General features: G+C 42.4%; 1 protein-coding gene across 4 annotated transcripts in view; it reads left to right on the plus strand.

Annotated features, from left to right (window-relative positions):
• Window positions 1–47: 47 nt before the first annotated feature.
• Window positions 48–23,077, plus strand: part of PHF21B (PHD finger protein 21B) — a 192,844-nt gene continuing 169,814 nt past the window's right edge. For 3 of the 4 annotated variants that reach the window (XM_089680777.1, XM_089680780.1, XM_089680778.1), the window contains exon 1: window positions 48–506. In XM_089680777.1, coding sequence (XP_089536903.1) covers window positions 453–506 — 54 coding nt within the window. In that variant the 5' untranslated portion in view covers window positions 48–452. Of the gene's footprint in view, window positions 507–3,885; window positions 4,108–23,077 lie in introns of those variants that run through there. The other variant, XM_089680779.1, reaches the window with a different exon arrangement.

Here is a 23,077-nt window from a genome sequence, read left to right on the forward strand (position 1 = left end):
GCGCGCCTCGCTACCAACTTTTCTTCTCTCAGCAGCTTGAAAAAAAAGCTGTGCCCCCAGATCTCCATATCCCTCCGCCGCGCTCCGCTACGGAAAAGTAGTCCCCGCGTATCTGAGCTTCCTCCGAAACTCCGGCGGAGGAGACGGGAGAGCTGTGGAGAAGGGAGTCGGCTGAGCCAGGGGAGAAAGTCCGTGAAGGAGGCAGAAAGGAGCCGGCGGAGGACGGAGGAGGACTCGGAGTGTGAGGGGGGAGAGTGAGCGGAGGAGTGCGAAGTAATGAGTCCTCTCCCCTCACAACTTGCTCACAGCGAGTAGTTCTCCGCGGACTGGAGCTCACTCTGCGCCCCGCACACCCCGGACTTGGCGGAGGGAGCCCCGCACAGGAAGAGCCCGGGCAGTGGGGAGGCCGGACAAACTTCTCGGGGGGACTCTGACCGGAGGGACGGACCGACATGGAAGTGCAGAGCCTGCAGGAGGCCATCCAAGTGGAGATCCAGTGTCACCAGGTAATCACATCAACTCCATGGGGGGAACTATGCGACCAGGTCATGACCTCAACTCAGGAGGGGGGATGCTACTGCTCAGGTATTCCCCTCAACTCAGGGGGGCCCCCTACTGCTCAACCAGGTACTGACATCAACTCAGGGGGGCCCCCTACTGCTCAGGTATTCCCCTCAACTCAGGGGGGCCCCCTACTGCTCAACCAGGTACTGACATCAACTCAGGGGGGCCCCCTACTGCTCAACCAGGTACTGACATCAACTCAGGGGGGCCCCCTACTGCTCAACCAGGTACTGACATCAACTCAGGGGGGCCCCCTACTGCTCAACCAGGTACTGACATCAACTCAGGGATGCCCCCTACTGCTCAACCAGGTACTCAACTAAGGGGGGCCCCCTACTGCTCAACCAGGTACTGACATCAACTCAGGGGGGCCCCCTACTGCTCAACCAGGTACTGACATCAACTCAGGGGGGCGCCCTACTGCTCAACCAGGTACTGACATCAACTCAGGGGGGGCCCCCTACTGCTCAACCAGGTACTTACCTCAACTCAGGGGGGCTCCCTACTGCTCAACCAGGTACTGACATCAACTCAGGGGGGGCCCCCTACTGCTCAACCAGGTACTCACTTCAACTCAGGGGGGCCCCTACCGTTCATATAGGTACTGACCTCAACTCAGGGGGCCCCCTACTGTTCAAATAGTTACTGACCTCAACTGAGGGGGGCCCCCCTGCAGTTGAAACAGGTACTGACCTCAAATGAGGGGGACCCCCTACTGTTCCAGCAGGTACTGACCTCAACCAGGGGGGGCCCCTACTGCTCAACTAGGTACTGACCTAAACTGAGGGGGGCTACCTACTGTCCAAAGGGGTACTGACCTCAACTACTCAACCAGGTGATGCCCTCAAAGTTGGAGGGAGCCCTACTTTTCACTAGGTATTGATCTTAACTGAGGTAGGCCCCTTACGGCTCGATCAGATGATGACCTCAGGTGAGGGGGGGGGGGGGTCCTCCACTTTTCACCAGGTATTCACCTAAATGGGGATGGGACCCTACTTCTTAACCATGTGACAAGCTTTATTTAGGTTGGGGGGCGGGGGCTCCTACATAACCAGGTAATGAGTTCACCTACGGGATGGCTACTGCTCAGTCACTTAATGACTTCAACTGATCAGGGGGGGCCCTACACACTGACCTCAACTGAACTAAGAGGGCCCTATACTGCTCAACAAGGCAATGCCTTCAACTTAGCAGGGGGCCCAACTCTTCATCAAGTATTTGCCTTAACTGAAGGAAGGGGGGACCCATTTGCTCAACCAAGTGATGACCTCAACTGATGGGGTCATCTAATTTTTTTTAAAAGGCATTGACCTCAATGGGTTATGGGGGTCCTACTGCTTAACCGTGTAACAAGATCATCCGAGGTTGTGGGGGACCTACTGCTCAGCCAGGGGATGACCACAACTAAAAGGGGCCCCTCAACTGTTCACCAGGATGCTGCCTGGCTATAAGCACTTCAACATCTACTTTGTGAAGTGAATGGAGGAAGGGAGGGGTTCTCACCGGCTTCATTGTTGTCAAAGAAAACTTCATCACCTTGTCACCACACAGTTCAGGATCTGCCTCTCTTACCCTCTTCCTGGACTCATTGCACCCATGTAGTGGCCACATTTAGTGATATGGTTGTCCTTCACTCTTTTACACCTTGGTCTTCTCTTCTCCCCCACAGTAATGTACTTATGTTTTGAGTTGCCTCTTCCTAAGAAAACAATAGTTCCCTTAGTAGCCAGCTTTCTCAACTCATCCCCTCCAATGGCCAGTTTTGTAATCAAACAGAGAAAAAGTAGATGTCAGCCCATTACTAAAATAGATCTGGATGACACTGAGTTTGTCAAAGCAGCATGTATCATAAACAAAGTTTTCACTTGATTTTCTCATCTTGTTTTTGCATCTTAGTGTTGCTGATCTCCTCTGACCTCTTTCAGCCACTTCCTGTCTACATGCCCTGGCTCCAGAGGTGGTTTCACACTGTTGCTCTGTCTGGCAGAACATACCCGTCAGCTTGACTGCTTGTAGTCTCCACCATGCAACATCGCAGGAGCACATTTAGGAGACAGTTGTCAATGCTTCACAGGAAATGCCTGAATCAGACTCTTAAGGCTGGATAGCCAAGGGATTGTTTTAATGGAAGTTGCAGAGCTGAAGAGGTTCAAAACAATTTTTGAAATGATATGTGAAGTTTTACTGATTTGGTTTAGATCCTCTTATTGTTCCCCCCATGTATATAGTTTACATTTTTATTGCGAGGACCTAAGAAATGACACTTTCTGCTTCTAAAAAGCATCTTCTCCAATACATTTAAGTTTACATGCGCTTTGTGTCACCTTTTAATAAATCTCCTTTTGTGCCCTGCCTTCTGTATATATCTATTTTGTTGTACTGATCCATAGCTTGTGCCCTTCCCTTCACAATCTCGCCTTTGTAATACTTGGTGTTTTTTTCCTCTTTTGATCCTAACCTTGTATCCATAAAGAAAGGTAACCTTCACTTTACTACTGCGCTGTCTTGTTGACTGTTCAGTGTTATGCGCTAACGATGCCCCCACCATGTTCAGTGCTTGGCCCCTCACTGTAGGGGCTCTTTTTTATTATGGACGTGTTTCAGTATCCGCATACATGTTGTTGCCTGCCTAGTGCTTCCAGTACTCAGAGCTCCCTATTTCCTTTTTTTTTTTTTCCTCCATCACTTTAAGTTTTGTGTTTACTCCTCTATCTCCTTCCTCAATGGTCTCTCCCCAGACGTGATTGCTTTTTGCTGCCATTTCATGACGGCATTCAGTAAATCGGCAGCGTACTTCAGCCTGTTCACTTGTTCCACTCTTCATCATTTCATCACTTTACTTGATGTTTACTCTCCTCCTTCTGCCATGCCTCTCATTTCCATGCTGTTTTCCTCTGACAACTTCATACGCAAAGTCCCAGCGTCCCTGGCGTAGTCTACTTTTTCCCTTCATACACCTTTCACTACTATGCCCATCTACTTTCTCCCCCTTTCCTACACTCTCCCTCCTGTCCTTACTCATCCCCATCCTTCACCCCCTCCCCACTCTTCCTCTTCTTTGCACTAACCCCCTCCTTCTCCCTACTCTTCCCCTTGTTCCTTTTTCCCCCTCCCCTTCTCCCCACTCTTCACCCCCCTCCCTTTTTTTTCTCCCCCCTCTCCATCTCTCTCTCTCACTACTTCTTCCTCCCCTCCCTCCTCTCCCCGCCCCCTCCCTCCCTTGTCTTTTGCTGGAGCAAGCAACAAGGATTTGGAAGTAATATTGCGGTGCTGCTGCGTGGAGATTAGGACGAGACCTGAATATTTATGAGCTGGCTTGGGGGAAACTGCCTCACACACGCACTGTGTGTGTTTACTTGCCTCTTTGTTCCTCCCCATTTCCATCAAACTTGAAACACTTTCTCATTCCTCCTCCTCCTCCTCTTCTGACACTCTTCTTCCTTTCTATCTAGATACACTTAGTTTTTTTTTTTTTTAGGCATCGTAGGTTTTATTTTCTTTCTTCCTTAGAAACTAGTTGCACGGATGAAGCAAGAGCCACAGGTAATTGCAGATTTTTAAACATTTTTTTGTTATTCTTTTTGCAAGCTATTCTCGTGTCCTTCAGATCTGTTGTTTGTGGTGGAGTACAGCTGTACAGTGGGAGGATGACAAACTTTATCGGCTGCCATCGCTTTTTTTTTTTAAAGAGATCATTCCTATGTGAAGGAACAGACTTGTTTTTTTTCTGCATCTTTAAAATAAAAGGTGTCAGGGAATAGCCATTGAGATTCTGTGATCACTTGCCCCCTTCCTGTGTTACACAAGAAAAATCACATGAGCATTCTTTTGCACAGTGTGTTGACTCCTGCCTTTCCTTTCTCCTAGTCCTGTGTTTGTCGCTATGGAATACTTTTAAGTGATTTTTTTTTTTTGCTCCAATATATCCTTGTGCACTCCAGCAGAAGTTATCTGTGCAAGATAAATAATGATACATCTCACGATGAGACATCTGAAATATCTTGTACACTTGTGTGTGTGTTTTTTTTCCTCCCTCTCTACACGCCATACTTTGTAAACACCCTGTTAAAGTGTGTCATTTTCCATAGGAGGATCAAGGTTGCTCAGTGTGCAGCATTCTCAGCATTCTCCTCCATGGCTCAGCAGATCACACACACACACACACACGCACACTTGTGAGTTGTAGGTACGTGGATTTTCTTCCCGGTTTCTTTTTTTCCAAGGCATCCATTTTGATCGGATGGTCTTGTTTTAGGAGGGTTTAAAAAAGAAAAAAAACACTCACAGAGTGACTTTTTGATCTTGATGTGCAATAGGGGCTGGGGGGATGTTTATATGACGAGGGCTACAGCAGATGGATGTTGGAGTGTTCTTTGTTGCAGATTGCTGCAGCAGGCAATCCATTGAACACTTTCTCCTCTGGCTTTATTGAGACACTTTCACTCTCTTCTTCTTTCTTGGCACCACAAAGTTAACTCTCTGCTTGCCAGAAGTGCAGTGAGTCGTCCCCCCCCCCCATCCTCTTTCTTCCTTGGCTGTGCTGTGCCGGAAATGGAAGAGGGGGGAGGCAGTATGTGTGTATGTTATGTGGTTGTGCTCCTTTCAGTACCATGGACAGATGCCATTGAAAGCTTTCCTCCTCCTTCCCCCAGTGTAGTGAAATGCGCAGAACTTTCACGCTGGAGCTTGTGTATGTTATGTGCTTTGCCGCTGGCTTGTTTTAGGGGTCTGTGTGCTGTTTTCTGAAGCCCCAGGGTGAATGTGAGCAGTTTGCATTTCTCTCCTCCCCCCTTTCAATGAATCGATCGCCCTTCCTTAGGAATGCAGCAGCTTTTCAGCACCAAACTTGGAACAGCTCCTTTATCAACCGCCGATCCAAATCCATCCCCCATGTCCTTTGCTTGTCCAAACCATTGCCCCAGGTCGGTGATTTAATGTTCTGCTGTTACTTCTGCTTGAGTTTGGAAGCCTTGTCATGTTAATGAGGGTTTGTCAGCACTCTCAGTTTGGTAGTGGAAGCTTCCATTTTGTGAGAAAGGGGTGTTGGTTTCTTCCTAACATGGAGAAAAGTCTGCAGAGTTTGAGATGGGGGATGGGGCCCCATTCATGCTGAACATTACCATTTTGATTGCTTTGATGCCATTTTTGGAGGGGGAGGGGATCAAATCACCCCTTTTACTCGTGCAGAAACACACAAAGATGTTTAATCACTGTACAGAATCAGAAATCAGATACTTTTCTTTTAGCAAAGCAAAACCTTTTCACTGCCTCATACCTAAAGGCTGTTAGACCTTTAATTGGAAGAGGCAAGCTGTTGACTACAGTTCTTTTTCAAGGATGCAGATTATTTTTTCTTTACTGCAACAATGCACTGCTAGGACCAATCTGTGTGTTTGTGTTGTGCTTTAAGAGCCTTTAAAGAACAGCTGCAGTGATATACACTGCATCGAAAATAACTACATGAATACTTGAAACCGTGAGATGTTTATAAGGATTACCATCGACCTTTGGTTTGTTTTTATCACTTGAATACATATTTGGATTTTTTTACCATGTGGTGCAGTGAGAAGTTTGTAAAACCAGGCAACATATTTAAGTTTAATATAAGAGTTATAATTTAATTATCCTACATGGCAATGACAGTTTAACAGCAAAGCATTTTTATTTGCAGTTTATTAGCTTGTTAAACACGAGCGAGACTTTCAGAAAGTGAATTAAATTTGATCTTTTCAGATTTAAAAGAGTTTAAAGATCTGTTTCTACCGTGTGGGGATAATGTATCAGATCGATGTATGAAAAATTGGAACCTTTCGCATAAGTCCAGCCATATTTACTGATTGAAAAGCACACACACACTTGGCCTGTATGCCCTTTTAATCTGGTCATTCAATTGAAGGTTATAGTGCCTAAATATCTAGATTGTGCATTATACAGAGAGCTGCATGATGATGCAACAAGCTTAACTACTTTCTACAACCTGGTATGATGATGTTCATTCAGCTGTGCATGTTTACAAATAATATCGGTTTTATTTCTTCCTTTTTTTTGCATTCCCATTTTGTCTTTGTACTAATTATCCAGTTTATACATCGGCTGTTTCATTATCTTTTCCAGTTTATGAAACTGCTTCATAAACTGTACTTTAAGGGAATGATTTATCACAACACATTATCATTCGGTTCATTGCTTCATTTTTATCATTGCTCTATAAATCTTATTGGCTAAGGTCTAATAATCTGATATGTGTTGTCATCTCATCCCAGCACGGACTTAATTCTTGTCACACAACACGCACTGTTTAAATATGGAGCTCGGGGAAAAAAAAAAAAAAGAGCAAGCACTGCAGCATTCTGGGGGGATTTGGACCCCAGCTGCTTGTTTGCATTAGATTTTGCTTCAATTGTCTTCTATTCTCTTTGATTTACAAGAGCACAGATTTGTCTACATGGGCTGGAATAGTTTAATAGTTATAACCATGGAAAGCAGACAAAGTCAGCAACTTAGATGCTTCCAAGTTTATGAAAACATTGCTAGGCAGTGTGCAAAGCGCAGTAACTTGTAACAGCCAAACAGCAATCATCATTCATTGTTCTGATCGTGTTAAGCTGATAAAGGCTAAAATCCGATGGTTACTGTGGGCAGATCAGATTCCTTGCTTTTTCCACTCCTTGTTAAGTAAGCCTGAACATTAAGAGTTTTAGCAGTATCTCAGTGTATTTTTAATGCCTGTATTTGCAGATCCCCCTGGCTTTGGTTTGCTTATTTCTGAATTATCATGAAATGCCTAAAGGGTATAGGTATAAAGCAGTGAAGATGATTTTCACAAAACATTCACTGGTGGTGAATCAATCACTGTCTTTTAAAACGCATGTGCCTGGGAGATTCACCTGCAGTGAATGTTCAGTGATTTTGGATTCACTGCTTTATAAATGTGCTCCAAAGTGTGCTCTTGGAAAAGTTAATTGCATAGAAACATGTGACAAGCAGCTACAAGCCTTTCCAGATGTGCTGTGAAAAGCCTGCTGCATCTTTCTGCAATAGATTCTATAAAATTCATTTCAGGTATAAAGGATTGCCTTTTTTATTGACAGTCTTATTGGACAACCTGAGTGGTTGCGCATTGTACAATTGTGATATTAAACCCTTTCTTACATATACTATTTAGGATGCCGATATGCAGATTCACCTTGTCTGCTTCTTCTTATATTTCTGCATTTATATGTTCCCTTTTTAACCTGACCCCTAATGGTTAGCCTTGATTTCGTTTGTGTGGGTGGATTCTTGGCTTGCAGGGTCCTATAGAGTCCTGCCGGATCCACCTTTCCATGTACTCCCATGGTAGGAGAACTGCTTACTGACGTAAATATGAGGCCTGCACTGACAGGCAGGCTGTGCACAATAGAGGCACTAACACCTGCTCTACGCCTTTGATTGAAAGCAGCTTGCAAGGGTTGCGCATGTGCGATGGCATTTTAAATTAAGGGACCTGTAGTCCCAAGGAAGTGAACTCTCAAGGAAGTGATGGGACCAGAAGTTCAGGGAAGAGGGACCCAAAAGCTGCACCTGTAATAACTTCAATATGTGTTTCTGGACATTTGTAGAGCAGAATTGTTTTGTTGTGTTGCTTTTGTGAATACAAATGTATAAAAAAACACAAGTATTACTACTTTAAATATCAGCATTATTTGTCATCTCTGTTTATGTATGATGTCAGTAAATTGGCTGACTTCAGCCATGGATTGCATGTCATGTACTGTAATAGCCCACTTTGCTCTTGGTGCTTTAGAGATAAGAGTTTTGGATCAGAGGAGGAATGATGTCATGAGCAAAATAGAAGGAAAAAAAGCACGTCAAGCTTAGTATTTTGTTTTCATCTGTGTGAAGTAATTGCGGCCTGGAAAGCTGTAAAATGCAGTGGTGCTGATTTCTTTACTTGCAGCATGTTTAATTTAAACAAGGCCAGCAGTTTGATGAACAGTGTTGCTGTTCCGTTAACAAGCTTCAGCATATTGTCTTTGGTGTAAAGCCAAGCAAAATGGCTGCTGCCTGTGGCCTTCTCTCAACAACTGCTAATTAATATCAGAAATTATAACAGCTTGATAAAAGAATTGCTGTTACAGATAGGATTTTAGTTCACTATGATTCATAGCCAGCAGGCCTAAATAGAGGCAAGCTCAAGTTTTTGTGCCATTTCTTCGGTAAATATAGGCCTTTTTCTTTTATAAGTTGTTGTTGTTGTTGCTATAATTATTGTTAGAGTCTGTCAGTATTGTAAACAAAGAAGGCAAATGGAGATTCTCAAGATTTTTTAGAATTATAAACTTCAAAACTCACAGTTTTGAACTTCTAGTTTTTGATAGGTGCTGGGTAGCTAAATCACTTCACGGCTTTTTAGATCGCTTGGGTACTCCAATAGCAAAGTCACTGTGCTTGAATTCCCAGGTCTGTACACTTACCTTGAGGGGATCCTAGCCTTTTTTCCCAGCTGGATTTTTTATGTATGTAATTTAAAATATAGAAAGAGGAATGGGAACAGCTGAAGCAGCAGAGAACTAAAGATTAGATCACATCTGCATATTTTTGGTGTGGTGTGTTGTAGACATGTTTTACTCTTGTTACCATTGAACTCTGGCTAACACATGGATTTCTGGATTTCAAGGATGCAGCAAGCAGGTCTTTTTCCAACTCACCTTACCTTCACTGCACCTAAAATGAACAGAAAGTAATGAGGACAGTCAAATGTCACCACTGGGGTCCTCAATGTATAAGAAAATGGGGAGTGATTTATTTCAGAAGACTCCATTTGTAACTGAGATGTCTCTTATGGGTGGACTGACTCTTTTAAGCAGATCTAAACTGTATCTGAGCAACACAAACCAAAAATGCTATGTAATCGATTTTTAATTTTCAGAGCAAACTCACCTATCTGTACATGTCACCATGATTTTTGTTGAGAAGTCACTTTGAAAAATACCCACCTAGCATTCTGGCTTGAGTCTTGAGTAAGGGAAGATGATTCATGCAATGTAGCATTTACTTCCTGGAATCCATCTGCCCTTAGCTCAGGCATGCAAGCAGGAGGGTGTGCTTAGCTGAGAAAGCCTTTCCTCCAGATGAAAGAAAAAAATGCTCTTGAAGACTCCTGCAATGTATGACATCATTTTGACCTAGGATAGAAACCAGGAAGCAACTGAAATAAAAAATAAAGGATATAAAACAAGTAAATATAATATTCCGTCCTTCCTTCCTAAGACCTCGGTCACACTGGATGTGGATTGGCATGCGATTTGAATTCCATTTGACTTGCAAATCACATGCTAAATTGCAGCCTATTGTTCGCAATTAGAGCGGTTATATTGGTGCTGTTCTGACTTGGTTGGAACAGCACTTCTTTCTAAAGTAGTCCATGCACTACTTTTGGTGCAATTTGCATAGATATCTGTATCTGATGGCTTGCAAATTGCACCTGAAATTGGCATGTTATTCGACTTTGAAATCAACTTCACTGTAAGTCACACAAGTTCAAAGTAGGGTTTGATGTGACCGGAGTGTAAGACTAGCAACATAAGGATTAACAAAATAGTTAATGTTGGTTGAGAGAGTTTAGTTCCCCTTTAGGGGGATATTCTCCTGTCATTAAAACCACAAGAACCCTGAGAATGTTGTGCTATATCATGGGGCAGACAAGTTCATATAGAATTCAGGAGCCATTTGCTACAATCTATGAACCAGGGAACATGCACTATAATAACTGTAGAAATGCTCAGAAATGTACCAGCTGTAATCTTATTTAGGTTGCCTGATCCCCTGGGATTTGTCAAGCTTGTCATTATGCACATGGTAATATTCTGTACCTGCACTGAAGATTGCAGATCAGCTGTCAGCAGCCAGGGTCACATTTCAGATGAGGACAGGAAGTGGATGGGGATGGGACCACTGTTTCATGAGACTGCATTGTATGCAATAGCTAGCAAACATCCAGAAACAACAGAAGCAGGACACTGTCAGAGGTTCTGCCCATGTCCTGATATGAACTCAAGACTCTGGAACTTTTTTATTTTCAGACAGGGCAATCTAGAAATAAAAAGCAAGCTCTGGAATATATATTTTGCATATTTCTAGCTGACTATTGCCAAAATCACAAGTTTACTGATGGAATAAAACTTTCTTTAATTAATGTCATTATTCTAAGCATATGCACAATGCTTGTAAAAGTTTCAGATGGCTTTCAGATTACATTGACTGCTGGAGTTCTACTTGGAAATATTTGCTAAGTGAAGGATTCTAGTTTTTATGGGGGATAGGTGTTTTGCTAGCTACTAGTTACTAAACATTTTCTTTTTAAGTGACAGTTGAGCTAAAGCTTAGAAAATGACAATACAATGTAGCAGATGGTGAATTGTATCAATTTATGCGGGAGTTTGTTTATCAGATGCTCAGTGGATGCTACCATATGTCTAAGAAAGCCCATCTCATGGCTGCAATCAATGGGCCTATGTGTGTGAGTACTAAAGGAAATGTTGCTAATAGCAACCAGTTTCTGTACAGCTGTCACTATTCAAGTGCCGAATAGAGGATGACTGGTTTGGGTGATGCTGGAAGTGCTATACTGAAAGAATACCATGACTGTTTTAGGGCAATTGCAAATGCAAGGCTTGGATAAAAGCCTTGTCAGTATCTCCAGGTACCTACTGTATATCAGCTTTGCGAAAAAGCATACCAGGAGGCCCAAAACCTGGGGCACTTTATTATACAGAGATTGACTACAGCATGAAAGGTGGTACTTTCTGGCATCCTTCCTCCTTCATCTTAATACAGGTCACAAAGGCTGCCCATCACAGTGATGAACCAATAGTGAGATCCGAATGGTCAGGCAAAGGCACTGACATCAGTATTGAAAGTATCGCTGTCCCGTAAAGCAGTAGTAGAATTAAGCAGGAAAAAAAAATTCCATCTGCAAGCTAAAGTGGGAGTAAACTTCCTTTTTTGCTTTGTACCTACAGGTAAGCCTATACAAAGGAATACATGTAGGTACCATAAATACCTCTCATACTTGCACTGTCTAGGAGATATTTACATGTGAAACAGCCGGTGACATGCGCACTGCACAGTCATTGGTTAGAATGCTGTCCATTGAGAGAGCTGTGTCACAGCTGTGACTCCTGTGCATGTGTGGGAGTGACATCATTGCAGCTCAGCCATTCAAGCAGCCCGAGCCAGAAGGAAGACCGTGTGAAGGTGGATTCCCTGTCAATGGTGACAGGGCTCCTCTGGAGGAATCCATTTCACAGATAAGCATGTCATAATGTGCTAGTATACAGTACATACTTGCACATTATGACTTTACCCTGTGGGTGGACCGTTTTTTTTTTTTTTCCAAACGAGGTTTACTAGCGCTTTAGGAGCATAATGTGCTAGTATGTATCACATACTATCACATTATGAAAGATTAACCTTGAAACTAAGCCCTCCAGCAGCGTTCTGTCACCGCTGACAAGGCTTCATCTTCCGAGTTCACAGGCTCCACCAGCTTGAACGAATGATGTCACCCTCGTGAAATGCGTTGTAACAACATACTGCACCGCCCCTCACTCCCCATACACAATGTACACCACTGCGCATACATTTCAGGGTGTGGGCTGGTATAAACTAGTCCTAAAATCAGTCATTATTAAAGAAGTTTTTTTATGTACTTATGGGAAAATATGGACTGACCATCTGTTGAAAACTTGGTTGTATTAGCTTTCTGAACCATTGACTCAGAACTAGCGTGCAGTAAGAGAGTTGACTGAAATCTGATCTTCAATATTATCCTGGGTCGCAGGATCAGTGTGACAGCCAAATAACTAAAGTTTTTTGAAAGAGAGATCAGCTATGACCTGTTACAGGAAAAGGAGGGGTCCTTCTATTTCTTATTTTGCCTTCTGAAAATGTTAGTTGCCTGGCTGTCATCCACACTCTCTATGCAGATAAGGACTCCTAGTTTTTCTTAGTTTTGAAATCAGAGGATCTGCTCAGTGGCTAGGTAATCTGCATTCTGAGAGGGAGATCAATAGTGGCATGTTCATAACAGGTTTTTTTTCTTTTACAACTCAAGGTAGATTGTGTTACAGTATTCATTACTGGTAAACAAAAAATAAACACGATTTTTATAAAAACTTTCATGTACAAGAGGTTCCCGATAACATCATAGATATGACTTCCCTTTGAAAGATTGACTTTGGCGATGGTTTTTAGAAAGGTGGTAGAGAGGGAGAGCAATATTTTCCAGCAGGCAGCTGACTTCTCATTTAGTAGTGCATTAGAATACCATGAGGTGTCTTTTCATGTAGTGTGGCAGATTTTGGCGGTCAAGCAGAGGTACTAAAAATCAGATATCCCAATTTTTATACAGATGTACCTTGACAGACAATTGTGTAATTCTTTTGGAAACACTTTATCATAATGAACACAGTGGAACTTGGTACTTTTCAATGAGTAAGTTTGTTTTAGGAGTGCTAACATTTATGACCAGGTGTTAAAGGCTTCTTTAGGGCCCCTTTCACAGGGCCCTTCCAAATAGGGTTGCCAGCTGATCCCTTTAAAACCGAACACATATTAATTACACAGGTTCTGAGGCTAATTTAATGCAGATAAGGCACTAGGTGAGTTTAATTACCACCTTAATCAGCCACAGAACCTGGGTAAATAATACGTGTTCGGTTTTAAAGGGATGAGGTGGTAACCCTAGTTCCGAATAGGTCTGCTTGTCTTTTTTTCAGGCGGACCTGATGGGAAGGTCCATTCATCTATATGGACAGACAGGTAATTAAGGCCCCTTTCACATGAGGCAGATTCCATTTCAATCAGCAGGGAATCTTTCAACTGATCCTCTACTATTAAGAGCAGAGCTGGTGCATGACACAACCATGTCCACTCAGTTTCTGCAGGGAAAGGTTTGTTTACACCCCCTTGTTCATAGGGATGAATAGACCTTTATCAGGTCTACCTGAAAAATTGAGAGTCATACCTGATCGGAAAAGCCTTGTTAAAAGGGCCTAACTTTGAGGTTTGTAAAGCTAAATGGCATGAATATCAGACCTCTATATTTCTGCACAGGTGTAGTGACCTTCATAGTTTTGAATGTTGTTAATTATTCTTCAACAACTGTAAACTCTTTAATTAAAATTTTACATGCAATTCCCTATTCCACCTTCTGCAAAGTGTAAATTAAATAAGAGCTCTCCAGTGCAGACAAAGAAGATGTTTTAGCAGCCTGGCCTATCTAATGCCAGAAAACAAATTGTGTGGCCTGCTGTCACAGTTAGGATCATTGTGGGTCCAGAAGCACAGTATTGGGTTGAAAGAAGGAAAGGTCACCTTACTGCTTGTGATGTTGTCTGATTATTTTGGCCATTTATTTCCAGCCATACTCCAGTTTCTTTCTTTTTTTATTTAATAAAAGTCCAAATAGATAGAAGACTATAGACATCTCAAGCTAATAATGTCTATTGATCTTGTTTCAATATTTCACATAATCTCATTGTTGATTGATGTCCAGCAGAATCATGTATTATGGATTGAATGAAGCGCTGCCTGTATATTGTTGTTTAGTGGGACCCAGGCCTGACCCCGGATACTATTCTGACACCTTTTGTGAGGTTTGCAGTGTTTACTAGGCCTACCTTCAGAATAACTATGCCGTGTATTTATTTTATCTGCACTTTCAGGTGACTGTAGATAAAATGTAAATATTAATATATTTACGTAATCTTGGTAGGCAGCAAATGAGCTTTAAAACAAGGCCTCACTGACCTCTGTAGCTGCAGGCATGGTGGAGCTGAAGTTAAAGCAGACATACACATTCCTTAATCTAAAAAATCAGACTTTTTTGATTGTTTACCTTTCTTTTTCCACCCCACCCCTTGCCTCTATTCTCATCTAGGTGAGAATGATGTCAGTTCTGCTTCTGCAGCCCTCTAGGATATCCACATCCCATATCCCAGCATGCAAAAGCTGAGAAATCTCACAGAGCTAAAAGCAGGGCTTTGCATGTGTCATCAATGGGCTGCAAGAATTTGGAAGAGACAGCCACCTCCCAATTATGTAGGAAAGAAATATTGCACCTAATATGTAGAAGCACAGCAGCAGATTACCACAAGTCAATGCTAGATTCACTGCGTTTCTTGAGGCTAGATGAGTCAGGCTAAGTTAGGTTCCTTTTATACGAGCGTTCCGTTTTTTTTATCAGTTCAGTCACATTTTTTCAAAGAAAAAACGGATCAGTTTACATGTGTTTTTCATCAGTTTACATACATTTTTTCATCAGTGTATATAATTTTTTTCATTCGTTTACATCCGTTACATCTTTTTTCTATCTGTTTTTCGTCCGTTATGTTTTTTGTTTTTACGGAAGAAAAATAAGGCTTTCTTCCGTTCAAAAAAATGGATGTTAACGGATATGGACATAAACGGATGTAAACAGATGATCATCTGTTTACATCTGCTAGTCCATAGAAATACATGGGTGTACGTTTTTCATCCGTAAATGAACAGATGAGGCCTTACTCTTGTGACTGGGGGACGATAAAAACAAGTGATTGAGCCCCCCCACCCCCATCCAGACAGGGTTGTATGCTTACCATGATGCTTTGCTCCACAGCAAGAACTATACCCCCCCCCCCATCACTTTCAGTGGACCTTACCACCTACCAAACATAACCCATGCAAGTGAAGGGGTCTACACTGGAACTACCCTTCAACTGCCTACACTGCTGTGGGGCAGGCTGTGAGGGGTTAACACAGGCGGTGATGGAGTGACATAGTGCCTCCCTTACACCTACCTTTCAAATACCCTCTGAAAAGTGATCCACTACGGATCACTCCTCAGAGGGCAATGCTCATATAAGTGAAGCCTAAGAGGATTTAAAAAAATCAACGGGGATGAAGTTCCTCTGTTATAGCAGAAGCACTGAAGTCATTCTGTAAGCCAGCTCAGGTTACCCTGCTTGTCTCAACAGTGATTCAGCGACCTTCCAGCCTTCTAATCTCTAATGTAAACACAGAGCAGCAGCTCTAGGAGTGGGGAACAGGTGAGTTGAGGTGCTGATAAACCAGTGCTTCTGTTGTCAACCCTTGTTTTAAAGCTCGTTTACTGTTTCCTAAAAATATGTAAATACTTGAATGTCCATAGCACTTTGAAGTGTACTTGCCATCTAGTTGTAGTCTGGGCAGTCTTAGGCTTTTTTTTAGACTTACCAACCAACCTTTCTTAAAGTGACAGTAAAGTTTTTGTTTTTTAAATAACAAACATGTTATACTTACCTGCTCTGTGTAGTGGTTTTGCACAGAGCAGCCCCGATCCACTTCTTTTTGGGTCCCCGCCAGTGCTCCTGGCTCCTCCCCCTCGAGCAGTGCCCCCAGGGAAAGCTGTTCATCCTGGGGGCACTGCTGCGTGCTCGTCCCTGAGCCACTGCTCTATTGGTCCATAGGACACGTAGAACTGCTCTCTCCTCATTGGCTCACTGGCTGTGAATGACAGCAGGGGGAGCCAATGAGCTCCCACTGTTGTCTCAGCCAATGAGGAAGAGTCCCCAGACAGGAGAGGCTGTCAAGAACGTCTCTGGATCGGACGGGGCTCAGGTAAGGATTGAGGGGGCCGATGCACCAGGAAGGTTTTTTTATTTTCATGCATAAGATACATGAAGGTAAAACACCTTGAGCCTTTAGAAGCACTTTAAGCTGCAATAGGCAGCAGATGAGGGTGACTACACGCTACAGTTGCAATGCCTGCTGCAAACTTTACCTGATCGGTGTAGCAATGGGTGGCCTGCAAGCCTGCCAAACACTACACACTCTAGAAATGGGGAAGTGTCCCAACCACACGCACTGCTTGCATTTGTGGTACGTTTATAGTCAAAATAGGGTTAAAACAAGTGGTGGGGAGGCATCACATTGCTTCCTCACCACCTGTCAATAGCCTCTGAAGCATGATCCAAATGCAGATTGGGCTTCAGAGGAAACGGACATTTAAATGCATGTCTAAATCTACCCTTAGGTTGAACCATTATTTTTTTACTTGCAGTATAGTACTCTAATATTTCACTAAGTTCTAGTGTTAATGGAAAAGGTACAGTGACTGATCACTCGAGCCTTCTCACACACTTTAAAGTAAATTGTAAAAGATTAATAAAGATGAATGCCAGGTAAAGGTGCAGTGCTGGAATTAAAAGTTGAATAGCTGTATTTTCCGGTATTGTTAGGAAGCTAAAATAACATTTGATAAAGTTTTAGGCCTGTAGCAGGAAATGAAGCCCTTCTCTGTTAACGTTCTCCTTCTGGACGCAAACTAGCTTTTGCCTGACTCAGTGAAATGCATTGATTAAAAGCATCCTCAGATGTAATTTGTAATCTTCATTGTCTGTATATGGCTGCAGCTCTCAGACAAAAAGAAAAAGCATGTGCAACCTGATATATACTGTAAGTTGCGGATACTATTAGCATGACTGCAGTGCTTCTGCTATGGGTTTTTTTAGTATTCCGTTAAGAGTTGCTTCTGAGTGTATTTATATTAAACTGTGTTGCTCCATCTCATAAGAGATTCCTCTAAATGTCATAAGGCTGATTCACTCATGTGCCTTAATTCACTTCTGATTTGATGAGTCCAGCATAGAGTAACGCAGCGTGGAGTGACATGATCTTATGTATGCTAGAAACATTCTGTGATGACTCCATGCATTGTGCTTTGTTATTTCCCACTGTAGCCTACAACTTCCTGTGCCGACTGTTCTATTGCTAGAGTACATCTTGTACTGTAACAAACACTGAGGAATCACACACGTGAACCTCACATAGAGCAGACACTTTTGGATGCAATATGCATTTTCCTAAAGGGTGTGTTTAGTGGTGTTATATACACTGCTCCAAAAAATTAAAAGAACATTTTTTAATCAGAGTACAGTATCAAGTCAATTAAGTTCCTGGGATATTGATCTGGTCAGTTAAGTAGCAGAGGGGGTTGTTAATCAGTTTCTGCTGCTTTGGTGTTAATTAAATTAACAACAGGTGCACTAGATGGGCAACAATGAGACAACCCTCAAAACAGGAATGGTTTTACAGGTGGAGGCCACTTTTTTACCTACTCCTCTTTTCGGATTGTTTTTCACTAGTTTTGCATTGTACTGGTAGCATGAGGCGATACCTGGACCCTACAGAGGTTGCACGGGCAGTCCAATTCCTCCAGGATGGCACATCAATATGTGCCATTGCCAGAAGGTTTGCTCTGTCTCCCAGCACAGTCTCAAGAGCATGGAGGAGATTCCAGGAGACAGGCAGTTACTCTAGGAGAGCTGGACAGGGCCATAGAAGGTCCTTAACCCATCAGCAGGACTGGTATCTGCTCCTTTGTGCAAGGAGGAACAGGATGAGCACTGCCAGAGCCCTACAAAATGACCTGCAGCAGGCCACTGGTGTGAATGTCTCTGACCAAACAATCAGAAACAGACTTCATGAAGGTGGTCTGAGGGCCCGACGGCCCTGTTCACCATAGAGCTCAATTGGCATTTGCCATTGAACATTAGAATTGGAAGGTCTGCCACTGGCATCTTGTGCTTTTCATAGATGAGAACACATATGACAGACGCGAAAGGGTCTGGAGAAGCCGTGGAGAATGTTATGCTGCCTGTAACATCGTTCAGCATGACCGTTTTGGTGGTGGGTCAGTGATGGTCTGAAGAGGCATATCCATGGAGGGATGCACAGACCTCTACAGGCTAGAGATCTGATGACCCTTTGAGGGTATGGGACAAGGAGTGAGGGTAAATCTCCCCAATAGGGCACAGATAACAAAAACAAAGACTGACAGTTATATCCCTTCCTTAGTCTATGCAAAATGAGAAAAACATTTTGACTTCAGTTCAACATTAGGTGAACCAAGTAGTAGCTAATGTTCAGCCGAGACTGATGTCCTAGCACAGAGACTGATGCTGTATACCAGTGGTCTCCAAACCCAGGGGCTAGATGTGGCCCTTTGCTTGCTTTTATCTGGCCCTTGGGGTATTATTACCCCCACTCTCAGCAACAGTGGGGCATATTCCTGCCACTGACACCAGTGATGTTGCACTATTTCTCTCAATGACACCAGTGATGAGGCATTATTCCTCCCACTGACACCAGTGATGGGGCACTATTCCTCCCACTGACACTAATGATGAGGTACTATTCCTCCCAATGACAACAGTGATGTTGCACTATTCCTCACAATGACACCAATGATGTGATACTATGTGGTACTATTCCTTCCACTGACACTAATGATGGGGCACTAATCCTCCCAATGACACCAATGATGTTGTACTATTCCTCCCAATGACACCAATGATGGGGCACTATTCCTCCCCTATTACCAATGATAGGGCATTGTTTACACCCACTAACGCCAGGGCACTTTCTTTTCCCACTGACCACAGTCCAGCCCCCCTAAAGTTAGAAGGATAGTAAAAGTGGCACTTAGTTTAGAAAATTTGGAAACCCCTGGTCTAGGCCATGGGTCTCCAAACTGTGGCCCGGGGGGCAGATGTGGCCCTTTGCTTGCCTTCATCTGGCCCTTGGGGTACTATTCCACCAAATCCCCTAGATTGTAAGTTCCAAGGAGCAGGGCCCTCAAATCCCTCTAGTATTAAACTGTGTTGTTACTGTATTGTCTCCCGTTATATTGTAAAGCGCTGAGCAAACTGTTGGCGCTATATAAATCCTGTATAATAACTGACACCAATGATGGATCACTATTCCCCCTATTGACACCATCACTGAAGAACATTTCTTCTCATTCAAAAATAATGGGGCAATATTGCTCCCTTTAAAACCAATGATGGGACTCTGACACCAGGGCATTTTCTACTCCCACTACACACAGTCCGGCCCCCTTTAAACCTGAGGGACAGTAAATGGGCCCTTTGCTTAGAATGTTTGGAGACCCCTGTTCTACACTAAAGCCCTCTCACACTAGCCTACCCTAAAACCCTAACTGTAAAATTCAACCTACCCTTATGAAAACGTTACCCCCTGTATGCACCGTTTCTGTGTTGGAATCATGTGTTCATCTCGTCCTCTGGCTGTATGGGGATATTGTGCATCTTTCATTTATTAGGTGTGCTAAACGTGTATGCTTGAGTAGGTCATCTGAAGGGGCCTTTTGTTGAGATAGTGTTCAGATTATTTGTGTTAAAGAGTGTGTAAAACCAACATTTCATATTTCTGATATGTGCCTGCTCTACTATGCACTTACATGAAAAAGTATCCTGTTCTCTTTGCATTGCTTCCTTTGTGTGAAATCCCTGGTGTTCCTGCCAGTCCTTCTGCTTTCGTATTAAAAAATATACCACATCAGGCAACAGAGCACACTGTGGCCAGTTCTCTAGCTGAGCTGGGAATTCAGCCTGCTCTCTTCCAATGATCAGACTTGTCCTGACAACCCCCCCTGCACAGCCATTCACTGGGAAGATCATTGTGGTGCAGTTTCCTATCCCCTAGCTCTTATGCAGAGGGGGGGGGAGTATATATAATTATATAGTATAAAATAAGTTCAGCGCTAAGAAATATATATATATATATATATATATATATATATATATATATGAGTAAAATAAATAAATATATAAATATAAAAGTCAATATGAATATTTCACTTCCTAGATGTTCCACAAATATAGAGGTGCTCTATTAAAGTGCTTGCTTCCTGGAATCGGTGACTGTGCAGGTGATATATAGGTGTCTGTAAGTTAAAACTCCCTCAGGGAGTTAAGATTAGGGCATGTATCTTAATACATGTATGTAATGTATAAATAAACGGTGGGCGTCGCGGTGTGATATGCGGCTCACCTCTGAAGAAGTGCGTACACGCGAAATGCATTAGGAGGAGCCATATCACGCCGTTGACGTCACGCCGCCGGAGTAACTTGAAGCTCCGGCGGCCATCTTTAAACCTAGGACAGTTAGTCCATACACCTGCACCTAATATTGATTTTTAAGTTTGATGCATAAATTTTAACTTGTCTTCAATAAATGTATTTATACCATACTACACTATGGAGCTGCCCTTATCTTAACTCCCTGAGGGAGTTTTAACTTACAGACACCTAGCCATCCCATACCCAGAGGAGGGACCTTTCACCCAGGGAGCAGCACCCGTGTAACCCCTTGGGGGACACTCTGGTGGATGTGAACTACCCCCCTTTTCTCATTTCCTGGGAACCTGTTGATGACAACCCAACCCTTAGAGGGAGGATACCCCCTATTCCTGGCTTGCTGTGAGGATCGATTGGATTTGATACAGGCGCATTTTATATGCGCGTTTGGTGAGTGCGCATTTTATATCACCTGCACAGTCACCGATTCCAGAAAGCAAGCACTTTAATAGAGCACCTCTATATTTGTGGAACATCTAGGAAGTGAAATATTCATATTGACTTTTATATTTATATATTTATTTATTTTACTCATAAATATATATATATATATATATATATATATATATATATATATATATTTTAGCACTGCACTTATTTTATACTGTTTGATCTGAGGTTCTGGTTACCTTTTGTGCTTTACATTATTTCTTTGAGCGCTCACATTTCTTGTACATATATAATTATATAGTATTATAATGTTTTGCTATATGTATACACAAATACTTTGCCTTTCGTTGCTATTTTAAACGTAATGGGTTGTTTTACAAGGAGAGGGTTTACATACACTTTAAATGTTTTGAATTGCTGCATGTGCAAATCTGGTATCTCCTGATTAGCCTCACAGAGCAGTAGTCCCCTCTCTCTGGGTACCATGTCGTGCTTCATCCACTCAAGGGGTCTGATTCAGATTCTTTGATCTATAGGCAGAGTGAAAGTTATTAGCCTTGGAGAAACCATACAAAGGCAACAACTGCAGCTGCACCATAGAAGCCAGAATTTCACCACAGGCATTAAAGCTTGTGCGCACATGTTCATATTTTAAACATTTCCCAAGTAACAACTGATGTTCAAATCAAATTATAATCATAGGCTGTATGGATACTAATAATGCTGTTTTGCCATGAGAAGCTCGATCACACTATTGTCCAACAAACGAATTACTTCTATGTTTTACATCAGTGCTTCTGGTGCCAGTTAATCAGCAGTGGAAAAAAAATGGGGTTGATTTACTAAAACTGGAGAGTGCAAAATCTGGTACAACTGTGCATGGTAGCCAATCAGCTTCTAACTTCAGCTTGTTCAATTAAGCTTTGAAAATAAAACCTGGAAGCTGGGTACTCTGCAGTTCTAGTAAATCAACCCCACTGTGTTGCAGGTGTCTCTTTAAAGTAGACCTATATTCTGATGTAAAAGCTGAATTTCTGCTTTCACAAGTATACTGAAACCCAATCATAGGAAATCTCTTGTAAGCTCTATAACATGTTAATGTCATTTAGAAAGTTACCACATTTTCTTTATTTGCGATTCTGAAACCTTCAATAAAATAAAGTTTGCTGATCCAGCTATGATGGTTCTTGTTCAGTTATATAGGGTAAAAACACTGTTGTTGTCTCCCAGTTGTGTTCTAGTGGTTTTGCACTGTCACACAGGCTTTTGATTAAGACTACACGTGGCTTTTTCAACACATATTACACAGGCATGATTCACTGTTGTCACTATCAGGAAATCCACCCTGAGAAATTCCATGCAGCCATCACCAAGCTGTAGGTAAATAGAAAGGGACTGCAGGAGATCAGCAGCACTGAGATGGAACAAAGGACAAAGAAAATATTAAAGAAACAAGTATTTTATTTTTACAATTTTGTCAGATGTTTGTGATAAACATTTCTTTAGCAAACAGTCATTTATCAGTCATTTATAGATTACATCTACTTTAGGAATAGCAGAAGGGGTAAAATACATTTGTTAAAAAAAATGCCACTCTTTCGATTGCTGGACCTTGATTATGTGATCTCTGTTAAAAAGCAGGATCAACATTCAGAGCAGCTGATCCCTACCTTCAGCAGAAATCATGTGACAAAACGCCAAGTCTTTGGGTCATGTGACTAGCCCCGGAAGGAGCCTTCTTCAGCGTTTACTATTACTCTTTATCCTTCTCAGCAATGCTGGCAGTTTCTGGATTGATTTTACAGCATAACACTCAATTCACACTGGATGCAGTGTTATGCTGTAAAATCAATCTGTAAAATGAGTGCTGCAGATGACTATTTTAAATAGTTATCTGCAGCATCCAGGCACTTTTAACTTTATGTCGTTTCATGCTGTGCAGTTGGAAATGTAAATGGAAGATGCCAAACCTCTGATATCCTAGTTCCTTAGCATAGTACAGCACAGTAAAGCCATCATAGTACAAAAATCATTCATTACATTATATCACATATCCCAAAAATCAGAGGATTATTCCTCATTTCTGGGTGGGTGGAGCCATGCAAATCATTGCTTTGCGCCCTATTGGCCAGAGGCACATCCTGGTGTTCAAATATATCTTAATATAATAGAGCCTTTTA

This window comes from Staurois parvus, unplaced genomic scaffold, assembly GCF_062004578.1.
Source record: "Staurois parvus isolate SC_StPar_1 unplaced genomic scaffold, SC_StPar_1.0 ptg000249l, whole genome shotgun sequence".
Classification (NCBI taxonomy): Eukaryota; Metazoa; Chordata; class Amphibia; order Anura; family Ranidae; genus Staurois; species Staurois parvus.